This window comes from Scophthalmus maximus, chromosome 11 (assembly GCF_022379125.1).
Source record: "Scophthalmus maximus strain ysfricsl-2021 chromosome 11, ASM2237912v1, whole genome shotgun sequence".
NCBI classification, from domain to species: Eukaryota; Metazoa; Chordata; class Actinopteri; order Pleuronectiformes; family Scophthalmidae; genus Scophthalmus; species Scophthalmus maximus.
This window is the reverse complement of record NC_061525.1, coordinates 8244268-8267602: the sequence shown is the minus strand read 5'-3', so window position 1 is coordinate 8267602 and position 23335 is coordinate 8244268. Positions and strand designations below refer to the sequence as shown.

Genomic DNA, 23335 nt, shown 5'->3' with positions numbered 1-23335 from the left:
TAGCAGATGTCTGTGTAGGTGGTGTCTTGTCTTGTCAAACACTGTCTTCAGTCTTTTTAAACTTTTTTTTATTTTAAATGTAGATGGGCTCTTTCTCTTTGAGGCTAGATTTGATTGTTCAGCGTCAGAAGCTGCACCCTGACTTTGAATCTGAAAGATGGTAATGATATCAGGATTTGCACAACTCAACAGCAGTTGATCAACTCTTTTGCTTTTTGAAAATTGATGTGCACACCATGATGACTGTATGTTCCTTGAACTCCTTCCTATTCTTACACTCAGTGAAAACTTGGAGCACCAACAAGCTGTTGGGTTTAGCTTCTAAACAGGATGATGTAGTGGCTGTAAAGTGAACTTTCCCCACTTTCAGTAGTCAACAGGTCATTGGTACTTATTAATAAACCTGAGCCTGAAGAAAAATGTTATTTTATTTTGTAAATTGGAACAGAGACAAATCTCCCTGTCACTGCAGTAAAGGGCAAAATAATGAATCCAATTAATCATAACAACAATGCTACGCCACTGTGAGGAAAAATAAGCTATTTGCAACTTAGGCACGGTTCCTGGGCCCCTTTACTTGCTTTGGGACGCATTTAGGTGTCGTCGGACCCAGAACCAGTTTCTCTACTGGCTGCGTGCAAGATATTTTGTGAGCCAATAACAGTGACAAGTTTACTCTGCTGTACCCTATCGATGTCAGTATCTCTTACTACACATTTTGTCGTGGTGTTGGCCTTGTTGGAAAAGTAGGAAATTACTCACTGTAAGAAGGGGACACACAAGAAAAGTAAATCATCACACTTAGTTGTTGAAGCATCTAGTAAATGTGTGTAGGTGCATTTTCCTTAACTGATCTTAAGGGTATTTCCGGGCTTGGTTCTTTCCTTTTTTTGGCCACGCATAAAACATTCCGTCTCTGCAAAACCCCTTGCACCAGTTGTTTCTGTGTTCGTCGTCCTTTGCAGCCTGCTCCTCTGCAGCTCCCCTCTCCCCATCCATGCCCCCCTATTCCTCAAATTCTGCATTTATATTCTATTGAGGTGTGGCTCACGCCAGCCAATCCTGCTCCACTGCAACCTTGAGGAGGAGACTCCTTTCCCTCCTGCTCCTTTGCACTCTCCTGGGTCTGGAGGATTATCAAGACTGATTTACAATGCTGCTGGAGTTGGCCAGATCTTCACACTCACACTGTGTGCCCGAGTTTGCCCAGCCTGTAGAGAAGAGAGAGAGAGAGAGAGAAAACGGCAGAATATTGGTGACAGATCTACAGCAGACTCGGAAGGTGAAAAAGAAGGGGAGTTGGAAGGCTGTAAGTGCTGGTGGGCGGAGAGGAGGAGGCAGAGCAGCTTCACTCATCCTTCATCACAAGCACCACAGTACCTTCTTTTCTTTTTTTTTAAAGAGAAGAAAGACAAAAGGGCTGAGAAATGTGTTGGAGAGGCGCAGTGTAGACTTGACTCCAAAGCCTGGAGTCTCTTCCTCTCTGGCACTCTGTCCACCTGCACCCGGCTATGTCCATGCTGAAGTGGAGTAAGCATACCAAGCGCTCCTCAGACTCCATCTATGACATGCTTCATTTGGTGAGATTTCTTCCTTGTATCACCTTTCCATTGCCTGGTTAGTTCTTTCTGCTGCCGTGTTAGATGGTTCGCTGTTGTTGTTGTATTCCTTTGAGAGTCAAACACCTTTTGCTTCTCGGTGTTTGTTTCACACCTCCCCCTGGCTGCAACAGGAAACGGAGTGAGTCACCGTTGTCGCAGACTTGCCCCATAATCAGTGGAGTGCTTCACAGGATGCCAAAATAAAACGCTGCATGCGGGAACTGAGTGTCTGCAGAACTGATCCCATATGACTTGGGCTTAACGTGTCTTTGACACACTAGCCCGACCATTGATGCAGCGACTGCTGCATAGTTTTCTTTCTTCGCACCCCGAGCTGTGATCTCGGGCTTATCACACTTCCAGAGAGGAGACTTGCAATCTTCTCCTCACCCCACCATCAGTGCTTTGATGTTTTAAAGGGGTTTTTCATCTATGTTTCATTTCCTGCATCTCAGTTTTACGCATGACAAGACATTCTCATTATATACATGTTGTTCTTTTCATGCGATATTGAAGGCTTTCATCCGCCACCTCCTTCTGTTCTTTCTGTCATGTCATAACCATGCAGCTAAAGCGTTAATTAGCCGAGTGAAGATTATGACTGTACTGTGACTGTCTTATTGGAGTCCGGAAACCTGGAAGAACTGAAAAAAAAGCAGTTTTACTTACAGTCTCCCTTATTTATTTGTATGCTGTTGGTGTATTTGTTTTTCTAAATTGAATTGCTTTCACAATTTTAATTTGACTTCATCATATTAGAAGTACTGGAGAAAGAAATACAGTGTAAATAAGTGTTAATGTCCTGCAACAAGACACATTGTTTTGGATGATAATGGAGCATATGTCACTTCCTTCGACAGGCTCCATCATGTGGATTTTTATGCAAATCCTGCACATGTAAAATGTATTAATGGAATATTTTTGTCCAGTGTTTTGACTTGAAATAATTGATTACTTATATCCTGTCTTGATCTAATCAGCAAAAACATCAAAGTTGACTAAATGCTGAATGCAGCTGGCACTACAGACTTAGCAAAAATACCACCAGCATGTACAGACAGTATGGCACACTCCAGTTCATATGTAAATCTGGAGGCTGCCGGATTATTTTTGGAAACGTTGTCGAAAAGGGACAAAGGTCTGTCGTGCCTCTAATATGAATGTGTCTGTCTGATTAGGTAAACCATTATTATTTTTGCAAAGCTGCATGACTGTCATTTGAAAGCTTTCTTCATTCGGTTCAAGTTTTGCTTTGGGATTCATTTTTCCATCATGCTTTTATGAATGAAGAATAGACATCCAAACTATTGTCATTTCTATCGTTGCGTTCTGTATTTACACTTCTCATTATGCACAGTGATATCTAATATGGAAAACATCAAGTTGTTATGATGCCTGTAGATCTGTAGATCATTGATAGAACAGTAGCCCTGATCTTAAGATTTTTTTTAAATCTGGAAATCTTCTGCAGCGGTGTGACTTTCCCAGAGGAGCTTGTTGGTGTGATGGGATAAATTGCTTAAATCTGGCCGATATAAATTCTAACATCGCAAACTAGAAAAACCTCTGCTCTCTGTATTATGCACTCGCCTGTGTCAATACCGGCTCGTGATTCCTGTTATTTGGCCATCATGGTTTGTTCCCAGTTACTTTCTCAATGAATCTTTACGCATCATCTTCTGTAGAATTAATAGAAAATGATTTTCTCATAAAACAAAGTAAGTGCGTGATGGATGGGAAAAGAGTTATCTTTGGGGTTCCCCTCGTGTTTTTGTATCAATGTAAAAAGCCCTTTTGTTGACATGGCTGTAGTCTGTTGCAAACAAAGTAACTATTAGTTCTGCGGTGCCGCCACTCGGTTGCTGAGTGGGGGCCTATTTTTGTCCAAAATAATAGTCTAATGTACATCAAGCCTGGTCTCCATGGCAACCCCTTCCTGTATGTGGACAGACATTGTGTGTATATTTTGATTCTGTGAAAGGGATGAATCAGTACACCACCGATCCGGCCGTTGGAGGAAAACACCAGGGAAAAGAGAGATGTGAGTGAGTGAAAGAGAGGGAGGCAGAGAGTCACTGTTATGACAGACTTTAAAAAAAAAAATCATTTGAGTTAATTTGATCTATTTTCAGAGCTACCTCTTTCCAGGTTCACTCTCTGCATAGTCATGGAGCTGTGCACATCAGCGAGTTAATATTTGAGGTGCTGCTTCTGTACTGATTAATATTTGGATATGTTGACATCAAACTGGAGTGAATCATTTTTCAGACCTTTTTTGTTCTTTTGCAGAGCACGGAGCAGGTCGCCGCTTTCTGCCGCAGTCTCCATGACATGAATCCCTCGGAGTGCGTGTCCTCTTCGCCTAGCCCGGACTCGCCCTTCCCACCTCTTGCAACTCCTCGGCAGCTCTCTGATGCCGACAAGCTCCGCAAAGTCATCTGTGAGCTCGTGGAGACAGAGCGGACCTATGTCAAAGTCAGTATCACTCATCTTACTTGTTAGAGGCAGATGGTCTTTGTGAGTGAGTGCGTGTGTGTGTGTTCCTTCTGTCCATCGATCTGCGTTGGGTTGTGTTAGCCGTACACATTACCTATTCCACATGTCCAATCCATATTTATCTGTGTCCCAGGAGGCATGAGGGGACACAGCTGTGCCCTTGCCTGGATATTGCCTAATCTTTGTCTGCCTGATATAATGTGGCTCAGCAGAATAACTGGGTTAGAGAGGGTACATAATGGAATAATGTCAAGCCAATCTAAAATGTTATCCCTCGTTACAGGGGGCACATATATACTTATCATGGAAATCCCATTGTGCAAAATTGATGGCGTCCTGTGCAACCTTCAAAGGGGATAGTTAGATTTTTGGTGGACTTTGGCTATTTGTTCCAATTACCCAGATTCAAACATGTGGGTGCTCTGCATGGGTCTGTGTGTAATTTTAACACTTAGAGAAGGCCGCTCGTGTTAAACTGCTTGCTAGTTAACCAGCACCAATGTAACTAACCAATCAAGATATACATAATATCCTGTTGTTAGTTTATGTTTGTGACTGGTGTTGGTACATGTCTCATGTTAAGTTTTGTTTTAGATACTTCCTTATAAGGATTGACTGCATTTTTTTTTACAGGATGGACATATCTCTATAGTTGATAGAAGCTTAATTGAGATTATTAGTGAACTAACAATGCAAAGAAAATTTAAATGTGTAAATTGCAGTCCATTGTTTTGTTAAGACCACCGGCCATTTAAACAGCCACTTATTAATCTCACAGGCTCTACAACGGTAACTGTTGCCACAGTCATTTATTTAATTGGGTTTCCATATAGCTCCCTAACCTTTTTAAAGTTCATGCAGAAAGGCCAGCACCTCTCTTTGATCTTGGAGGGAGTCAGAGTATCCGTGCACCATAAGAGTATTGATTTAACCTTATGTAAAGCAGCATATTTTTTATATCTGTATTCAACGAAATTACATGGGCAACCTTGAATCAAACAAAAACCACTTGTATCTTGCAGGATCTCAATTGCCTCATCGGGAGATATTTAACCCCACTGCAGAAAGAGACCTTTCTCACTCAGGATGAGGTGAGTGGTAGTTGGCCATAAAATGTCAGAACTGTTTAAAGAAAAGTGGGTTACATAATCATGCAAAGAGTAGCCGATGGAGGTGAATTTGAGGGGTGTTTACAAAATAAAGGGATGTTTTTACATGCACTTGCAATAATGACATTATTTTGGTTATATTAATGTTTTGAGCATTTCCATGCTTTAACTGTAGCAAGGGACTAGTGTTGGATGCCGCACACAAAGAAAGACATTTCAAAGTGGTATGGAGAAATTATTTAGATTTTGCTCACATGCTCTTCTCCTCCAGCTGGACGTACTGTTTGGGAACTTGCCAGAAATGGTGGAGTTTCAAGTTGAGTTCCTCAAGACCCTGGAAGATGGGACTAGATTGGTTCCAGATCTGGAGAAGCTGGAGAGAGTGGATCAGTTTAAGGTATGTCCTCTTTTTGCGTAAGAACAAGTATATCACCAGCTACCACAATTAACTATTTAACTACTGGTTGGGTAACGTGTCTTTATTTTTTACAGAAAATCCTCTTCTCCCTGGGAGGCTCTTTCCTGTACTATGCAGACCGTTTTAAAATCTACAGTGCTTTCTGCGCCAGCCACACCAAAGTTCCGAAGGTCCTCGTAAAGGGTGAGTAAATGTGCTCTTGGGTCAACATTCCTTCTTTGGCTCAAAGGAGAGGATGTATCTATCCATCAGCCATATCCTGCAAGGCTTCATAAATCTGCTCTGCGGAGTTGTCCATTTGACCTCCACATACTTTCAAGCTGGTGGCTCCCAGGGCTAAAAAGCCCCACAACATTAGATAATATATAATAAAACTACCTGAGTAAACCACTAAATAGTAGAATCATCTGTACATGCAAACATCAGTCACAGAAGGGACAAGGGGGATGAAAACATTGCAACTCGTCGACATATCTTAAGTATGCTTTGACGATCATTCCAGCCAAAACGGACCACGAGTTCAAGGCCTTCCTGGACGAGCGCAACCCAAAGCAGCAGCACTCTTCCACCCTGGAATCATACCTGATCAAACCCATCCAGAGGGTGCTGAAGTATCCACTCCTGCTGAAGGAGCTCTACTCGCTCACGGACCCAGACAGTGAGGAGCACTACCACCTGGATGGTAAGACCCAGTCACACGAGACAATGAAATTATTTTGACAGGGGAGAACCTAGTTGAAAACATAGTGACAGCATTTCAACTCCAACCGTGTTGTTTGCAGTTGCCATGAAAGCCATGAACAAAGTCGCCAGCCACATCAACGAGATGCAGAAGATCCATGAGGAGTTTGGAGCAGTGTTCGATCTGCTCATCACCGAGCAAAGTGGTGAAAAGAAAGTGGTATGTTGGACAAACGTGGCCTGGCTCTGTAAACTTCAGCGTACTGTGGAGTGACTAACTCTGGGTATTCTGTTGCTTTTGCCAGGTTGCTGACTTGTCCATGGGTGATCTGTTACTCCACACCACCGTGACCTGGATCAACCCTCCGGCCTCCCTGGGGAAATGGAAGAAGGAGCCCCAGATGGCAACATTTGGTATGTTGTGAACAAGAGTGCTCCATGATTATGACAAAGATATTTTCATGTTTATTGTCCTCCCACATTAAGTCACCACTCTTTACTGCAATTAACAGCACGATTACAGATTTTGCAAAGCTTTCACAGCAATGGCTGATGTTTTTGAATTTCCTTCATTGCTTTCCAGTGTTCAAAATGGCAGTTGTCTTTGTATGCAAGGATGGGTCCAAGCAGAAAAAGAAAATGGTATGGGTTTTTTTTTTACAAAAGCTATTTAAAATGCAACCTGTTTACTTACAGCATTGAGAATTTACTTCACACATTTTCAGAATCAGCCGAATGGGTCACCTGTAAAATAATCCTCAAATCTTATTAGATCAAAGTGCATCTCATCTCATGTTTTTTTGATTGATTGTAGGGTGGCTCCCATCGAGTGTCCGTATCTTCAGATGAAAAAGACCCTTTCCGATTCCGTCACATGATCCCCACTAACGCCCTTCAAGTTAGATCCTTGGCCAATTCAGGTAAGTGACACAATAAATAAAATGTCTGTTTTGAAACACTGATGTTGTATGCTCCCAAAATCCAAGAACTATTTCAGAGAGATCACGTGAGTGTGGATTTTTCCTTCAGATGGCGAGAGCTCTGCTGTGTGTGAGATTGTCCACACAAAGTCAGAGTCAGAGGGACGGCCAGAGAGGACGTTTCAGCTGTGCTGTAGGTGAGGAATCTCCTCTAATGGACGTTGAATTCCTCTGCAGATTGAATCTTCTGCGTCTCTGATAAAAGTCCTGTGTGCTGGTATCTACAGAGTGACAGACTGATAACATGCCTTTCTTTCTCCTTCAGCTCTCCGGAGAGTAGAAAAGACTTCCTGAAAACAGTCCATTCTATCTTGAGGGAAAAGCACCGCCGGCAGCTCCTGAAAACCGAGAGTTTACCCCTCAACCAGCAGTATGTACCCTTTGGAGGAAAGCGTCTCTGTGCCCTGAAGGGAGCCCGTCCTGTCATAAATAGAGCAGGTAAATGCCAGTCTGCGGTTACATGTCCCAATTCTGAGTTTTTGGGACAAATTTATTTTCTTTGTTTTTCATAGATTTTATTTTATTAATGGAGACTAGGTATTTTCCTAAACAAAAGTGAATACTACTAGACTGGTCTGAAAGTATGAAAACAATCAGTAAACAGACCTGGAACACAGAATCTGCTGGCAAACAATATGGGTGTTGTGAAAGTTAGCAAGCCTTTTTCCTAGCAGATTTAACGTCTGAGGTAAATGTAGATATACATTGACTTCTGTGAAGTGGTTATATGCCATCTAATTCTGACACAGCCAACTTTCCTACAAATTTCTTGATCAAAATACTGCCAAATCGCACAAGATGTCATCTTTGCCCTCATTTGGGCATAAGCACGGGCAGAGGGGGGCTGCTGCCCCAGCTAGTGTCAGACACCTGCATAAGATCTTGGATGCAATAGATAATCTTTGTTGAACATCAATAAAGTATTAAATTTACTAGTTCAACAGTTACTAGTATTAATGGTGCAGACCAGGGAGGGTAGCAACATTTAAACATGCACATCCCAAAACATCTATATAATAGTTGTACTGTAATAATGTTTGCTTTTTTGAAAAGTAACCTAACAGTTAAATTTTACTCATAGTTCATAGCTCTCAAACTATTTTACAATGTAAGCAAGATTTTGTAATAGTCAATCCTGTCCAGACAGGACAACCTTTCTTATAATCTGTTAACATTGTGCTATACACCAACATTGCTCCAGTTGAAAAATGAATAATACTCTAAACTAATGTTTTTGATCTGTTGTTTTTGGCAGCATCTGCCCCAACCAGGACTCTAGGAAGGAGGAAGCTTTTACGCAACCGCTTCACTATCGACACAGACATTGTTTTTGATGGCGAACCTGAACAAGAGCTGGCTTCCCCACAGGAGCCCGGCTCAGACCGGCTGCAGCAGGAGGACAAACCAAATCAGCTGCAGTCTGAATTAGCAGGTGACACAGACCGCTGGGTGGAAGAACAGTTCGACCTAGAGGAATACGAGGACCGGGAAGAGGTGAAGGAGACAGACATCCTGAGTGACGAGGATGATGAGAGCTGTCAGACGCCCGGAGCGCGGTCCGCTGAGGCTGACCTGGAGGCGCCCGTCATGGCTTTGTCCTTGGTGGGTGAGGAAAAGGAAGAAAGCGAGAGCCTTAAGTCCCCGACAGGCAGTGAGACACATGATCTGAAGCTGGTCGACACAGGGAAGCAGAGCGGTGCGAACAATGACGATGTGGCGGATCAAAAGCATCAAACGGAGAGGGGTGAGATTTGGGTACGACGGGATCCGTCCGGGTCCTCCCCAGCCTGAAGAGGAAATATTTTATCAGCTTTACATTGGCGCCATAACGATCTGTCATCAGTCTTTACCAACAATGCATGGGCATTGACGTACTGTATATCATTAAGCTAGTAGAAGAAATATCCTTCCTTACCTTACTTTTTGCCTACTGCTTATTGTACAGGGAAGATAATCAGTGGAGCAATACAGGAGTGAAGAATGAGGGAACGCTATCCCAAATCAAATGCTGTTACATGTAAGATTTGAGAGATGAGCTAATGGTACAATCATGGAGTCTAATCCGTTGCTTTGATTGGCATGGTTTGCACATTTTGGGCAGCGTTCTGTGGTCCTGCCTGCTGTTGCCAAATTTGGGTAATGTAAGAACATTAATAATCGTTTTGTCAGTGTCTCAGAGATATTATCTTAGTTAAGGGCTGTATATTATTTGTCCTTAAAGAAATAGAATACATAATTTAAAGGACAGTCTCGTCTTGCACAGTTAACTGTACTGTACATTTTCACAGAATATACACTGACATGTTTTGGGGACAGATTTCCTGGTAATGTATTATACGATTTGGATCTGTGGTTTTACAGACTTATCTTTTTAGCCTGGGAAATATTTTTGTTTGATCTCTTGTTACATTTAATAGTGGAATTATGTAACAGCCCCAATGTCACAGAGGCAAAGGGATTTTAATTTGTTTTAACTTAGCATAATCCTGTTTTACTTGAATCTGAATTTGCTGTTAAATGTCTTTGTTTACTGTGAAACCATTTTTTGATTTTTTTTTCTGTTTTTTGCTCTTCAGTATTGCCATTCAAAGAACACTCAACGTTATGTTCATTCCTAACATTTCACGTGCACACTCTGTATTGTAGAGAATTTGCACATCAGCTACTTAAAAGGGTTTTGTGTGTTCAAAAATACTGTTCACTGTAATGAATTACAAAGCAATGTTTTTATTTATTCATTTGTAAATTAATCTGTTAGCAAACGCAAGTAGCCATTTTAAGTTTTGTCAAAGAAAGTCCAAATGTGCTCAGGCAATCAAGGGGAAAGACATGCAGAATGCCTAAAGAGAAAGAAGTCACTTGTAAACAACTCATTGTGCTACTAAGACTGCATTTTGTATTACTGTGTGTATATAAAAAAGTGTATTGATATCATAATAAATACAGTTGTTTCATACTTATAATTCAAAGCCCGTCTCTGCAGTGGTTCATTGGTCCTTGTGGTTTTACCACAACAGCCTAACTCATTCTCTGCATCTCTGCTTCATCTAATATGATGTGAGAAAAGACACAAATGCCCAGTGACAGAACTATGCAGCATATCAATGCTCTTCGGCTTCAAAACCAACTCAGACAATGCAATTGCAGAACAACGGGGGAAAGACCTCAGAAACATTGTGAGCAACAGTGTGCGTTCGCAAGCCATGGCATTGTCTGACGCAGAAGGAGCTGAATCTCCTATTATCACTGAAAGATCCCATGATGTCAACACATTGGGACAGAATGAGACGATAAGGCCCGAGATACAAAAATGTCTATTGGTCCATATCCTGCAACACTAACAATTCTAGACTAGGCCTGTCACGATAATTACATTATCGACTTATCGTAAGAAACATGAATATGAAATCATTTTTATTGACCTCAACAAAAGCCATTGTGTCTACATGCATGTTTGTTGACATGATAATGAATGTCAAAAACAGTTTAGCAAGTCTCGCTGCTTCTGATAATTAATAAATCACTGGTTTGGTCAATAAAATGTCAGAAAATATGGATTTCTTAGTATTTTTCTGAAGGCATCGTGCCTTCACATTGCTTGTTTTGTCTGAGGCCTAAATGCTAGTTGTCTAAAGTAGTAGCAACACACAAATCGTGTAAGACTTGAACGTGCAAAGACCAACCGGCCTGTACCGCAAGCTCACATGATTCTTAAAATGCTGATAATATTGTTATTGCAATAATTTCTGGGACAATATATCGTGCAAAAAACAAATGGAGTTATCACTACAGGCCTTTTTTAGACATGTATAAACGCGTACAAAACTAATGGCTTAGCTCATGCTTATTTATTCATTTCAATTCTTGTTATACTTGGACTATTTACGTGCATTATGCAATTGCTGCATCTCTCCAGGAGGTTCTCCTTGAATTTTTAATTTCTTCTTTTGTCTTCTGAAATGCTGGAGCATCAGTCACTAACACTGCAAAAGAGGATCATGCCCAAATCAAGATGCCGATCAAGGATCATTACATTAGCAGAGATGAACAGTAGCCTTCCACTCCCAACGTCCTGTTTCCAAATTGACAAAGGGTAGTACGGCAGCACATTGTTCTCCCAGCCGTATCTCCTCTTTTTGTCTCTGAGCTCTGTGGACATCCCGTCACCCGGGTCCACCAGCCCCCTCACTCTTGTCAATCACACACACACACAAGGGCTCCGGTGCTCCTTAAGATTATTGGTGCATCCAAGGTATTCAGGGACTATATACAGAGGGTTAGGGGTGTATGACAGACAGAGAGAAACTGCAAGTCTCTAAATGACACTGTTATGCCAACTACCATGGCTTATACACGTAATTGGTATGTAACAGAATTTAAATGTAATAAACTCCTTTTGGTGTTTTAATAAGATTGACTTTTTATTTCTGCCGTGATATCTAAGTCTATCCTCTGCCAGCAGAATAATACTAAATTTTTTATGAACTGGTTGTTGTGATATAATCACAATCAAATTGAAAAACTAACAATTACATTAGATTTTCCATTCATTTTCATGTTTTTAATCTTTTATGACTAATATTTATGAGACTGATTTGAATCCCCTGGTTGCACCGACAAGATAAAGATCACTTCAGACCTCATTTTATTTTCATCAATATAGGATATGGTGGTGAATGACAGAAGGCTAAGGTTGCTCTGCTAAAGCCCTCCATTGAAGGAGCTAATATCTTAAATCTAAATCTAAAAATTAATACTGAATCAGAACTGGTAGGCATGAATGGGAAAATGGAAATTGCATAAAGATTTGCACAATGTTGTATCAATCTTGTTGTTGCCCAAGAACGTGCAGTCATATTTGCATACAGCAGGTGGCGGACATAGTCTGTTGTAGATGTACGTGACTGCCTGTGCCACTACATCACACTTACGTCTTGCTGTGTATTCATTAACTGCCATTAAGTCTTAGTTTAATATCATCGTCATATTTTAAATCAAATCCACGTCAAACCAAACGCCCCCACTGCAATACAAGAAAACATATAGGTCACAACTCTACAGAAATGAGTTCACAGCTATGGGTCCGTCTGTATGAGCGTAACTGTTTACATTTAAAACAGCTGAGGATGTGACAACAGTATCACTCGGCAAACCTGTTCAACAGGTTCCACAGTTTCTGTTCGGGTTTTATGACCTCTCCCCACATCCACCTCTCTCTGTTTCCTTTTCTGTCTCGCCTACTTCTCAAAAACAGGTTAACCAACGGGGTGTTACCATTCCCTAGACCAAGTTGAGCTTGAACAAAGGAGTGGCTCTTCCTGAGAACGGCCAAATCCCCCATTGTTTTGAAACATTTCCTCCGTATCTGAAATCAGACCATGCTCCTTTTGACATTTAAGAATTTTAAACCTTGCCAATGAGTGTGGCCAAGGTTCTACCTAAATGAGAAACCACTAAGCCATATAAGATGTGTATAGATCTATCACAGACTCCCTAGAAAAACATTACGTCACGTCACCTGTGTGTGGGCTTTCATGGAAAACAATGGGTGTGTTTGTTGACCACACATGCTGTTTTACCCTGGGACAATGCCGTCTTTAAATTAGGGATGCAACTAACGATTATGTTAATAATCGATTAATCTGTCGATTATTTTCTCGATTAATCGATTAGTTGTTTGGTTCATAAAATGGTGAAAAATGTCTATTGTGTTTCCCAAACTCCAACATGATGTTTTGTTGTGTCCACACACCAAAGATATTCAGTTTACTGTCACAGAGGAGCAAAGAAACCAGAAAATATTCATATTTAAGAAGCTGAAATCAGAAAATATTTTTTAAAAAATCATAAAAAACACTTGAACCGATTAATCGGATATCAAAATAGTTGGCGATTAATTAAGTAGTCGATTACAAAACGATAAACTGATTAACATTTGCCGCTCTAATTTAAATTGAGTGTTACTCACTAATTTGAAAAAAAAAGGTTTTATTATCCTTATTATTCAGTAGTTTGACATGCTTTATGGAAAAAGCTGAATTAATGCCATATCAAATGAATTTAATCTTTTTAAGTGTAGACGTAGTGTAGACTTTCACGTGTTATCGTGATTGGATTTTAAAACTTGGTCTGAACGGGCCCGTAGTCATACTCTTTTCACTGCTGCTGGTCATGCATGACAAGCAATGATGCCAAATATTTAACACTTGTTTTTGCACATTAGTCAGAAGTGTTTCATTCAGGTCAAGTCAACTCAAACCAGTATGATGACATTGCGCGCAAGTTGATACAATCACATATAAACGGCTCTGCAAAACTGATCACTCGGACAGTTCATCAGCTGAGAGAGGAGACTGCACTTCCGTCTGAACCATGAGAGCAAAGTTGGAGGTCATAGCCCTGGCCCTGGGCGTCATCGGCCTGTTTGGGATAATAGCTGCCACCGCCATTCCCACGTGGAGAGTCTCTGCCTTCATTGGTGCCAATCTCGTCGTCATGGAGGATCTCTGGGAGGGCTTGTGGATGAACTGCTGGAGGCAGGCTAACATCAGGATGCAGTGCAAGATGTATGAATCCATGCTAATCCTCCCACCAGAGCTGCAGGCAGCCAGGGGGCTCATGTGTGTCTCCATAATTCTGGTCGTCATCTCCCTGTTTGTCACAGGATTTGGGAGCCGGACGAGCAACTGTTGTGGTGACAACATGAAAAGCAAGAACACGACCCTGGCCTTAGGGGGGTGTTTGTATCTGCTGTCTTTTTTGACCACAATCATCCCCGTCAGCTGGGTGGCCCATACTGTCATCACCAACTTCTACGACCCACTGGTGGTGGATGGTCGAAAACGGGAGCTGGGGAGTGCCCTCTTCCTTGGCTGGGCCACTTCTGGTATTTTGCTCATCACCGGGATTATCATTCTGTTCAGCTACAGCAAGCAGAGATCACAGGAAGAAGAGCCCTATGCTAATGCTCATCATATGGTGTTGAGGGATGTACACAGAGAGGGCAGCATCTACCTGGAGAGGACACCATCCAGCCTTCACAAGCATCACCAATATGTGTAAACAACTCTACTGTTTTGCCTGCAATGTGCAAATTCCATCTTTAAATGTCTCAAATGTTCAAAACATGCTGCCTGAAGAAGATTAAAATATGAAAGGGGTGTGCGAATTCTATATAAATTTGCTTGTATAATATACACATTTTAGCCACTGTGACTTAAATTGATGAATGTACTTCTTATTGCACTATAGAGGTCTCCTCTTCATTGTTTGTATTGTCTACCCAAATGCTTCACATTTGCAAAATTTAAAAAAAAAAAATTCAATGATTTAAATGTAATCACTGTTTGTTAGAATTGTTTTTTTTATTTTGTATTGCCATGCCATTTTATTGTTCACTTTTTCTCAACTTTAACTTTTAACTGCTAAGTTGTTCTTGATTCTTTTAATGTGGTCTGAAAACCAGTCAGCCTTGTCAACCAATAGTTCAATAAAGGTTTGATTCTACATGTGCTTGTGCAATTACCTTTTTTTCCAATGTGAATATTCCCATTATGCCTACCTTAGAAACATTGAATACAAACGTTTAACCAATGAATGCTAATTCTCCATATACACCTCTCAAGTTATTTTTTTCCGAACTAAATAAAGCTTCAATGAAAGTTCATTCAATGATTCACCTCAAACATACAGTTTTTGTTTTAGAGGGCAGGACACTTCAGTGTGCCTGTACAAGGTGAGAACTGCTGGCAAGTACACAATACTGTGTTACAATGAAACCAATCCTCCTCAGGTTTCTGTGCTCAACAGCTTTTTCATCAGCTCAGTTTACATCTAAAGGGGGAGACGGTTTGACATCTGCGATCATTCTGTCAGGGTTCAGTCTGAGAGAGACAACAGATTTGTAACCTACACACATTAAGGCAGCTACCACATTCATGAATGTACATCCATAAAAAGGAAAGACAGCAATTTTTCTTGTTTCACATAATACTGTGAATCAAAATCTAATTGTTTTGATTTTAAAAATGATAATGACTATTTATATAGCACTCTTCAAAACAGCTGTGCTTCAAAGGAAAAATAGGAATTTAAGGCAATTCTTCTCCAAGATTAAAATAACCCAACATATTTACTTGTTTGATTTTTATCTCCAAGTTTCGACCAGTAGAGCACTTACATCAAATTATATTCTTAAATCCTTCTTTAGTTTAGGAAAACATTTTCCTGTTTAGTACTGAAAAAGTATTGACATGTTAAAAGTGTAAAAGAGATTAAACTTATTTTTGATCACATGTGACCTTATACATTTAAAAGATTTAATTTGTCTCTGATTAATCACAAGACTAAATGGTTGATTGTTTGTTGTGTTGATTGAATTTGCATTCAGAAGTAACACTCTTTGGTGTGTCTCCATTTATCTGATGGCTGTAAAGCTGCTCAACCAGTAAGGTTGCATTGCACTGTTAGCATTTTAGTGGGTGTATAAGTTCCTTGACTTGTTCTTCTCCTCAGATTCGTTCCCGAAGCTGCGAGAGTGCAGCCAGATGCCACGATGGCCTCTTACACTGCGTATAGTGGCTATAGTAAGCCACCTCAATCTTACATAGGCACTTACTACGATGAGAAACAAGCCAAGGCCTATTCAGATTATCAAGACTCTGTATACGAGGAAAAAAAGAGAGTTGAGAAGAAGGACCGCCAGGATGCCATTTGTTGTGAGGTAGTGGCCCTCATTATCGGTTTCATTGGACTAATCGGTGTGGCAGCCGTGACAGGCCTGCCGATGTGGAAGGTGACGGCCTTCATCGAGGAGAACATCATTGTCATGGAGACCCGCTGGGAGGGATTATGGATGAACTGCTACAGACAAGCCAACATCAGGATGCAGTGCAAGGTGTATGATTCCCTTCTGTTTCTGCCCCCGGACCTCCAGGCTGCTCGAGGTCTGATGTGCAGCTCCGTGGCCGTGAGCACGATCGCTCTCATCGTTTCAGCAGTGGGGATGAAGTGCACCAAAGTAGTGGACCATCGGGCTCGCACCAAGCATGTGGTTCTTGTGGCTGGAGGCTGTCTGTTCCTCTTGGGCTGTGTCACTACCCTAATCCCAGTGTCCTGGACCGGCCATGTCATCATCAGGGATTTCTACAACCCTCTGCTGATTGATGCCCAGCGCAGGGAGCTTGGGGAGGCTCTTTATATTGGCTGGGTGACCTCAGCTTTGCTTTTCACTGCTGGTGTGATCCTGCTGTGCCGTCACGCTCCCCGCACCCAGGAGCCAGATGAGAGGATTGTGTACAACCCTGGCGCAAATGTCTACCAACCTCCATACGCGTACCAGCCATACACGTACCAGCCAGCGTACACCTACCAGCCTACCTACTCTGCACCACCGCCAGGATCTGTAGCATATACACCAAGTCAGTACTAGTGAGGGAAGTTAAACACAAAGACAATTTACCTTTTTTTTTTTTTTTTTAAACTTAGCCAAGATTTTGTGCATTTGAAAATCTACTGACAAAAATGACTAGAGGCTGTTACTGGAAATGGCCAGATCTTTCACTACTTTCTCAAAGAGGCCCAATGTATTGCAGAGATTGAAATTATTTGTGGAACTAAGTGTGTTTTAAACACAATGAACTCTTTGCTTTGTTGGTTTCCATATGCTTATTTTCACTAAAACTCATCAGGCACAATATTTTTTTTAATCTGCAATAATGTAAGATATCTGTCATATCATAATCTTCACAGTCTCTGCTGACATGCTCTTCGAGAACAAATTATGCACTAGGCCTTTTTCAAATTATATACCTCCAAATGATTTAAGTTCACTGTTTATTGTTTTTGTTGTGGATGTACATACTTTTTTCAAAATTGTGGCTTACAATAAAGTAACATTCAGAAAAAACTGAGAAATGTGCTGTGTTTTGTTTTACTGTTGCCTAATTAAGAGGGGGTAGGAGAAGAAGTAAGGGTAAATTATAGCTTACATGACGGTGTTTCACTACTTGCCAGAAGTTCAGGTTTGCCTGGGATACAAAAGTTCCTACTGATATTCCTCTTGTTAGAGTCACTTGTGTGTACATCGATAGTTGTCCTGTTGTCTCCAGTAGAAAAATGTGCCTAAACTGGTAAAACCAGAATGTTGACAAGTTCACCCACAATACAAAACCACCAACCAAGCAAGAGCTGCAACTGCCAGCTTTCTCTGGACTCAGACAGAAGAATCAAGAGTCCCAGACAAGAAATCCAATACTGGCAGGGACACATGGGTACATCATCCCATGTCAAACACACAGAAACAAATGATGTAAAAGAGTTTCTAAATGCTCTTTTGTGTTTCATGTTTTGTCTCTTCAGTCCCATTGCAGTCAAATTTTTACACCCACAAGTCCACCCTGGTACTGGTTTGAGTTCAACTAGGACAAACACTGCGTTAAGCCCCAGAGCTGATTGCTGTATATGATAGCTGTAGTAATAACTGGTAATACATTAATATAAAGTCCTTTTATATGGACATAGCTAATAACAAATTGGTGAACTTGAAAAAACTATCTCACTTGTTAATAAAACACCCAAGTCATTTTCTTTCAGGTTCCTTGTAAAGTGAGATCTGACAATGTAAAATGAGACGTGTAAATAACCAAAGTGGCAGCTTACAGCAGCTCCTGGGCGAGGTGTGCAACGAAAAAAAAAGTCATGGGGGATTCTGTTCCATAGCAACAGGTTGCAATTCCCACCCCTTCCATTCTAGTTTCCTGTACACAGGGAGGAGACAGTGCGGGTGAACGTCAACCTGCTCCTCCTCCTCCCCTGGGATGCAAAGCCACTCTGTAGAGGGGATCTACCGCATCCAACTATAGTCACACTGTATCCGCGCATTCTCTGGACGTATGAGCTTGGAGGAATAAGAAAAGAACAGGATGGCCAACTCGGCACTGGAGATAGTGGGTCTTTTGTTGACCCTGATTGGGCTGATTGGGGCAGCAGCAAGCACTGGGATGCCGATGTGGCGAGTCACAGCTTTCATTGAGGAGAACATCATTGTGTTTGAGACCCGCTACGAGGGTCTGTGGATGAATTGCTTCCGGCAGGCCAACATCAGGATGCAGTGTAAGGTGTACGACTCCCTCTTGGCCCTGCCCCCTGACCTTCAGGCGGCGCGGGGGCTCATGTGCTGCGCTCTGGCACTGGGTGGCCTCGGTCTGCTCATCAGTTTGTTGGGCATGCAGTGCACATCATGTATCCAAAACAACGATCGAGCCAAGCGTCTGGTCCTCATCATTGCAGGAAGCATGATCATAATTGCTTGCATTTGCGTCCTTATCCCTGTGTCGTGGACCGGTCATGTCATCATCAGGGATTTCTACAACCCCTTGCTGATCGACGCCCAGCGCAGAGAGCTTGGAGAGGCTCTGTACATCGGCTGGGTAGCCGCCGCTTTCTTGTTCGTTGGAGGATGCATGTTTACTTGCTGCAATCTGATGTCCGAAGACAAAGGTTCAGAGAGGTATGTGTACTCCAGAGACTCCAACTACATGGCCTATCCCCCACAGCCCCTCCAGCCTCAGCAGCTGGTGCTACTTCCCCAACATCAGCCACAGCCAATGCTGTCAAGACACCCATCAACTATCTACACCAACTACTCCAGATACCCCTCTATACGCAGTGGGGTGGCTTATCTCTGAACACTGACTGACGTATTGATAATCAGTTATGGTCACTATAGGCAAGGGAATGTCCTGTCCTATTTTGATTGGCAGTGCAGCTGTCAAAAGATGTATTTTAGGTTTACCAAACCACATTGTAATGAAAATATTTACTGTGAAAGCAAATCAATCTTATTCATATGGCTGTGTTTTAAAGCAACTCTTTTTATATTCTTTATGTGGAGTACATGATATTTTGTTAAACAGCACTAGTTACTTGGTATCAACCATTAACTTAATTAAAACCATGCCTAGTCAAGCCAGTAATTTCTATCATGCTTTTTGTCTTATCAAGTTTTACACAGATAACCTTGATTTTATTAGTATATTAGTATGATCATTTTGTATGTATACGTTGTAACAATTCACACAACATTTAACCACCAAATAACACAGCACATGTGCATTTGTGTTTTCTGTTAAATTGCAATACGTTGTTTGTACATATGACTGAGTTGTGCAGTTGTGCAGAATTTAATACTTCAGACATTTCAACCCAATTTCCTTAAACTTTCATTATGAACTGACAAAACAAAACACCTACATATGTTTGAGAACCACAGACCTGTGTATCACAGATGATCTTTCACAGACATCAATCACCCTCAGACAACTTCCTCATATATTCCTTCTCAGTTGTAACTAGTTTAAGCAAGTATGTGACAACAATACACAAACCAAAAGGCAGGTCTTATAAGCACCAACTTATATATTGGATATTATGGTGAGAGATTATGTGAGTAGTACACAGACATTTTAGTCTTGAGTGTGTATGTGTTTATTGTACGCCTTTTTTTTTTTTGGTATGATGCCCTGGAGCCTGTGTTAACTGATCGTACTGAGTAAACATGAGATGCAGGTTTAAGACTGCTTGTTAAAGGTGTGGACCAAACTCCTAACTCAGTCAGGGGAGCTTTGTTATTTTGAAGATGTCAGACAGACAACCTGACAGCATGATCATGTGATCAGAGTTTGCACGCCACTTTGAATGGAGATAGCACATGGTTTTAGGACACAGCTTGTTAAGTTCATTTCCTGGTTTACTTCAGCTCCATATGTTTGCGTAGTTCTTGAACTACCGGGTCACCTCATTTCAATTTCTGTGGGTTCAATAGCAGTTAGAAATTTAACTGTAGGCAATTTTTTCTTTAGTGATACTTAAAGTTAGACTAAAATTAAGGGTCAGTTTGTCCATGTAATGCCTACTCAGCAGCCCTAGAGTTACGCAAATATAGAATATATGTTAACTTGTAACATGAAACGTTTACTTGTCATTTATAATAATACATATCAGGTCCTCAACAATCAAGAACTGTATTTGGACTGTTTGATGAGCTCCCCCTCTGTTTCATCAACTTGAAGGTCATCTCTGCTCTCATGTGGACAACAGAAGTACTGAAGAAGCTTTTGTGCAATACATTGTATATCTGCTTGCTTCTGAATTGTTATCTCAGACAGTATAATATGAAAAATAAAAACATGGAAAGTGATTTTTTTTCTAAAGTTGTGAGACACTCCCGCCTTGTCAGCGTTTACTGTTGGGGAAGCTGATGGCACAGATAGAGCACGGATGCCCGAGGAACCATAAACACAAAATAAGCAAAGATCCTCTTTACCCCCATTACTCTGGGCCAACCAGGCGACAGCAAAGCATATTTCCCACAACAAATCACCTCTTACAGCAGACACACTGCATCAGATGAGAAGATCCTCACCGCCTCACACACGGCTCCGACGCTGAGATGTTAGGATTTTACCAGGATCAGGATTTTTTGTCGATGTGAGCTTTCATAGTTTTTGATTTAGAAACAGCTCATACGCTGCACAATGCTCCAAGGCGTTTCAGAGATAGCTGCAGTGTGCGTTGGGCTTATCGGGCTGATTGGGGCGGCGGCTACCACAGGGATGCCCATGTGGAAGGTGACAGCTTTCATTGGAGAGAACATAATTGTGATGGAAACACGCTGGGAGGGCTTGTGGATGAACTGCTACCGGCAGGCCAACATCAGGATGCAATGTAAGGTGTACGACTCACTGCTGTTCCTGCCCCCGGACTTACAGGCAGCCAGGGGTCTGATGTGCTGTTCTCTGGCCTTGTCGGGACTGGGGCTCCTTGTGGCTCTGGCAGGAATGCGGTGTATTTCCTGTTTTCAGGGTAATGATTGGGCTAAGACCATTATCTTGATGGTTGCAGGCGTTATGCAGCTCCTGTCATGCATTTGTGTCTTCATCCCCGTGTCATGGACCGGTCACGTCATTATTACAGATTTTTACAATCCTTTGCTGATTGATGCCCAGAGGAGGGAGCTAGGAGAGGCTCTCTACATCGGTTGGGTGACTGGTGCCGTCCTCTTTGCCTCAGCCATGTTGTTCCTATGCCGCCGATTGCCCTCGGACAACGGCTCATTTGAAGTGTACCCGCCGCCCAACTTCCTAGGTTACAAGCAAGCACCCAGCAGGCCAACTCTGATAAGGTACAATCCCATCCCGAGTCTTTCAAGCCTCCGATCGACTGCATACCATCCTTCTCTGCTGACCAATGGCTCCATTGGACCGCAACTTGCAATGCCACTGGAAACTGTCCCTCAAGTTATGACAAATGATGGAGCACTAATCAACCTTCCTGTTGCCTATAACCCAGGTCTACCTGAAAATGCGTCATTGTTCTATCCGGGTAGCAGGCATCACCATTCCTCCATGCGGAGTTCTAACCATGTTGGAAGCATGTATGCTCCAGGAAACTCCTTGTACATGAGTCAAAACACCAAACCATATTCACTGAATTATAACGGCAATACCTCCGCGTCCTACCAGTCTAGCTTTCATCCAGTTCCACACTCTCCTATTTTCATTGGATATCATGGGTCAATAATTCAACCAGAGTCTTACAGTGGGAGCAGTACTGGTGTATACATATAGAACAAAATCACGAGTGGGTTTTTGTAGCCGATTTATCTATAGAGGAACAAATCTTTTTATACTTTAATATTCCAGCATCACAAGCAAATGTAAACTGCTGTACATTAGCTGCAAGGTGAAGGTAAATTATATCTGTTTATGTAAGGATTATCTCGATGCTCAGACTAATTAGTGTGTTCAGATTTTTTTCTACTCTTAATACCCTTGTCATTTTTATTGTGCAATAAATACATGGGCTGTGTGAACATGTTGAACATAACTGTTTCTGTTAATGTAAGCAAAGGTAACAAAACCCCTGGATTTATGAGAAATCATCTGTTTAGAACTTCGTAGACTAAAGCTTTGAAACCATTATAAATTTCAATATGCTGTACTTTTATTGTACATGTTACAGTGTGGTATGTTTTTCAATGTCGTTCATTACCAAGATGTCCATTCACCTCTTCAAATAGAAGTGAAAACAGAATAGAACTGCTTCTTTATAGTTTGTTCTAGTACTACTATGATCATTAAATGTGTCAAATGTGTCACATTTAGTTTGAAGAATGCAACAACTTAGGGTGGACTGAGAGGCTTCATAATCTCCGATGTACTGGTAACCTGTCAAGTAAGTTTCCCTCCATGTTGCCAAATGCCTGCTGCTAGGACAGGCTTTTGTGACATTATAAAGAATTACACAGTGATGTTGGCGCTGATGTTGAACTAGTGTATGGAATTGTTTGAATATATGTGTAAATTTCTATTGTATCAACAGCAGAAATACTTAATGTGTTGTGATTATTGCTCAAACTTCCCAACGAAGGGGCACTGACCCAATCTCAGACGCTCTCAATATTCACCACTAGATGACGCCAGAGAACGTGATGAGTGTCCTAGACCCCAAACAGAGAGTGCAATCTTTCCCACTCACACTGCAGGGGTCCGAGGATTAATGCCCTCCTCCCCCTGAATTTCATTAGCTGAAGTTTTAATTGGAGAGCTTCCTATTAAGGCAATTAATCGAAAAACATTAGGATCTGGTTTAAACTACAAACTATAAAGGCAAACGATAAGCATGCTGGATTGAATGAATTCTTGACTTTCAACATCATTAGGGAATGTTTTTTTCTATGAAAACATAGTTTTACTAACATTAAACTGGGTTTCTAATGTAAAAAAAATAATGCTATATTCTTAATTTATAGTTTACCCTGCTACACATTGTGTATTACTGCAATATTTTTTTCCACAGAAAACTCCAATTGAGGATATTCCTGCTGTCAGGGTGTATATTGATTATGATTCTTGACAATCAGTATCTAATTCTGGGGAATTAAATAAGATTGAGATTACACTAATCCCAAAAAATATCATCCCACTCCTGATGTTTTTCCCTTGATTAGCGAAGTGGTTTGGAGCCTCATCGGCTTCTCCGGTTGCTTAT

At 41.4% G+C, this 23335-nt stretch overlaps 5 protein-coding genes and 1 long non-coding RNA gene across 8 annotated transcripts in view; 5 read left to right on the top strand and 1 right to left on the bottom strand.

The window, feature by feature from the left end:
* tiam1b (TIAM Rac1 associated GEF 1b) overlaps positions 1–10254 on the top strand; it is a 42581-nt gene extending 32327 nt beyond the window's left edge. For 2 of the 3 annotated variants that reach the window (XM_035621659.2, XM_035621661.2), the window contains exons 16-27: positions 3870–4076; positions 5120–5188; positions 5478–5603; positions 5699–5807; positions 6127–6306; positions 6407–6525; positions 6611–6719; positions 6889–6947; positions 7120–7225; positions 7335–7422; positions 7551–7723; positions 8541–10254. In XM_035621659.2, the coding sequence (XP_035477552.2) occupies positions 3870–4076; positions 5120–5188; positions 5478–5603; positions 5699–5807; positions 6127–6306; positions 6407–6525; positions 6611–6719; positions 6889–6947; positions 7120–7225; positions 7335–7422; positions 7551–7723; positions 8541–9076 (1881 nt within the window). In that variant the 3' untranslated portion in view covers positions 9077–10254. The remainder of the gene's footprint in view (positions 1–3869; positions 4077–5119; positions 5189–5477; positions 5604–5698; positions 5808–6126; positions 6307–6406; positions 6526–6610; positions 6720–6888; positions 6948–7119; positions 7226–7334; positions 7423–7550; positions 7724–8540) is intronic. The other variant, XM_035621662.2, reaches the window with a different exon arrangement.
* The window catches only part of LOC118294801, a 34276-nt gene continuing 11349 nt past the window's right edge, over positions 409–23335 (bottom strand). Inside the window, exons 2-4 of the long non-coding RNA XR_004788060.2 lie at positions 5461–5579; positions 3872–4039; positions 409–1211 (exon numbers count right to left, since the gene is read on the bottom strand). This is a non-coding gene — a long non-coding RNA (uncharacterized LOC118294801). The remainder of the gene's footprint in view (positions 1212–3871; positions 4040–5460; positions 5580–23335) is intronic.
* Positions 13602–14791, top strand: LOC118294785 (claudin-4). Its single transcript, XM_035621673.2, has one exon. It carries the CDS (start codon positions 13658–13660, stop codon positions 14345–14347), a length of 690 nt encoding a protein of 229 aa, XP_035477566.1. The 5' UTR covers positions 13602–13657; the 3' UTR covers positions 14348–14791.
* Positions 15786–17196, top strand: cldn8.2 (claudin 8.2). The gene has a single exon (XM_035621671.2). The coding sequence runs from the start codon at positions 15840–15842 to the stop codon at positions 16713–16715; it is 876 nt and encodes a 291-aa protein (XP_035477564.1). The 5' UTR covers positions 15786–15839; the 3' UTR covers positions 16716–17196.
* Positions 18108–20483, top strand: cldn8.1 (claudin 8.1). Its single transcript, XM_035621672.2, has one exon. It carries the CDS (start codon positions 18208–18210, stop codon positions 18970–18972), a length of 765 nt encoding a protein of 254 aa, XP_035477565.1. The 5' UTR covers positions 18108–18207; the 3' UTR covers positions 18973–20483.
* LOC118294737 (claudin-8) lies at positions 20682–22966 on the top strand. Its single transcript, XM_035621670.2, has one exon. It carries the CDS (start codon positions 20821–20823, stop codon positions 21910–21912), a length of 1092 nt encoding a protein of 363 aa, XP_035477563.2. The 5' UTR covers positions 20682–20820; the 3' UTR covers positions 21913–22966.

Coding starts and splice junctions, on each gene's coding strand:
- LOC118294737 (XM_035621670.2), top strand. CDS start 20,821: ATGCTCCAAGGCGTTTCAGAGATAGCTGCAGTGTGCGTTGGGCTTATC.
- LOC118294785 (XM_035621673.2), top strand. CDS start 13,658: ATGAGAGCAAAGTTGGAGGTCATAGCCCTGGCCCTGGGCGTCATCGGC.
- cldn8.2 (XM_035621671.2), top strand. CDS start 15,840: ATGGCCTCTTACACTGCGTATAGTGGCTATAGTAAGCCACCTCAATCT.
- cldn8.1 (XM_035621672.2), top strand. CDS start 18,208: ATGGCCAACTCGGCACTGGAGATAGTGGGTCTTTTGTTGACCCTGATT.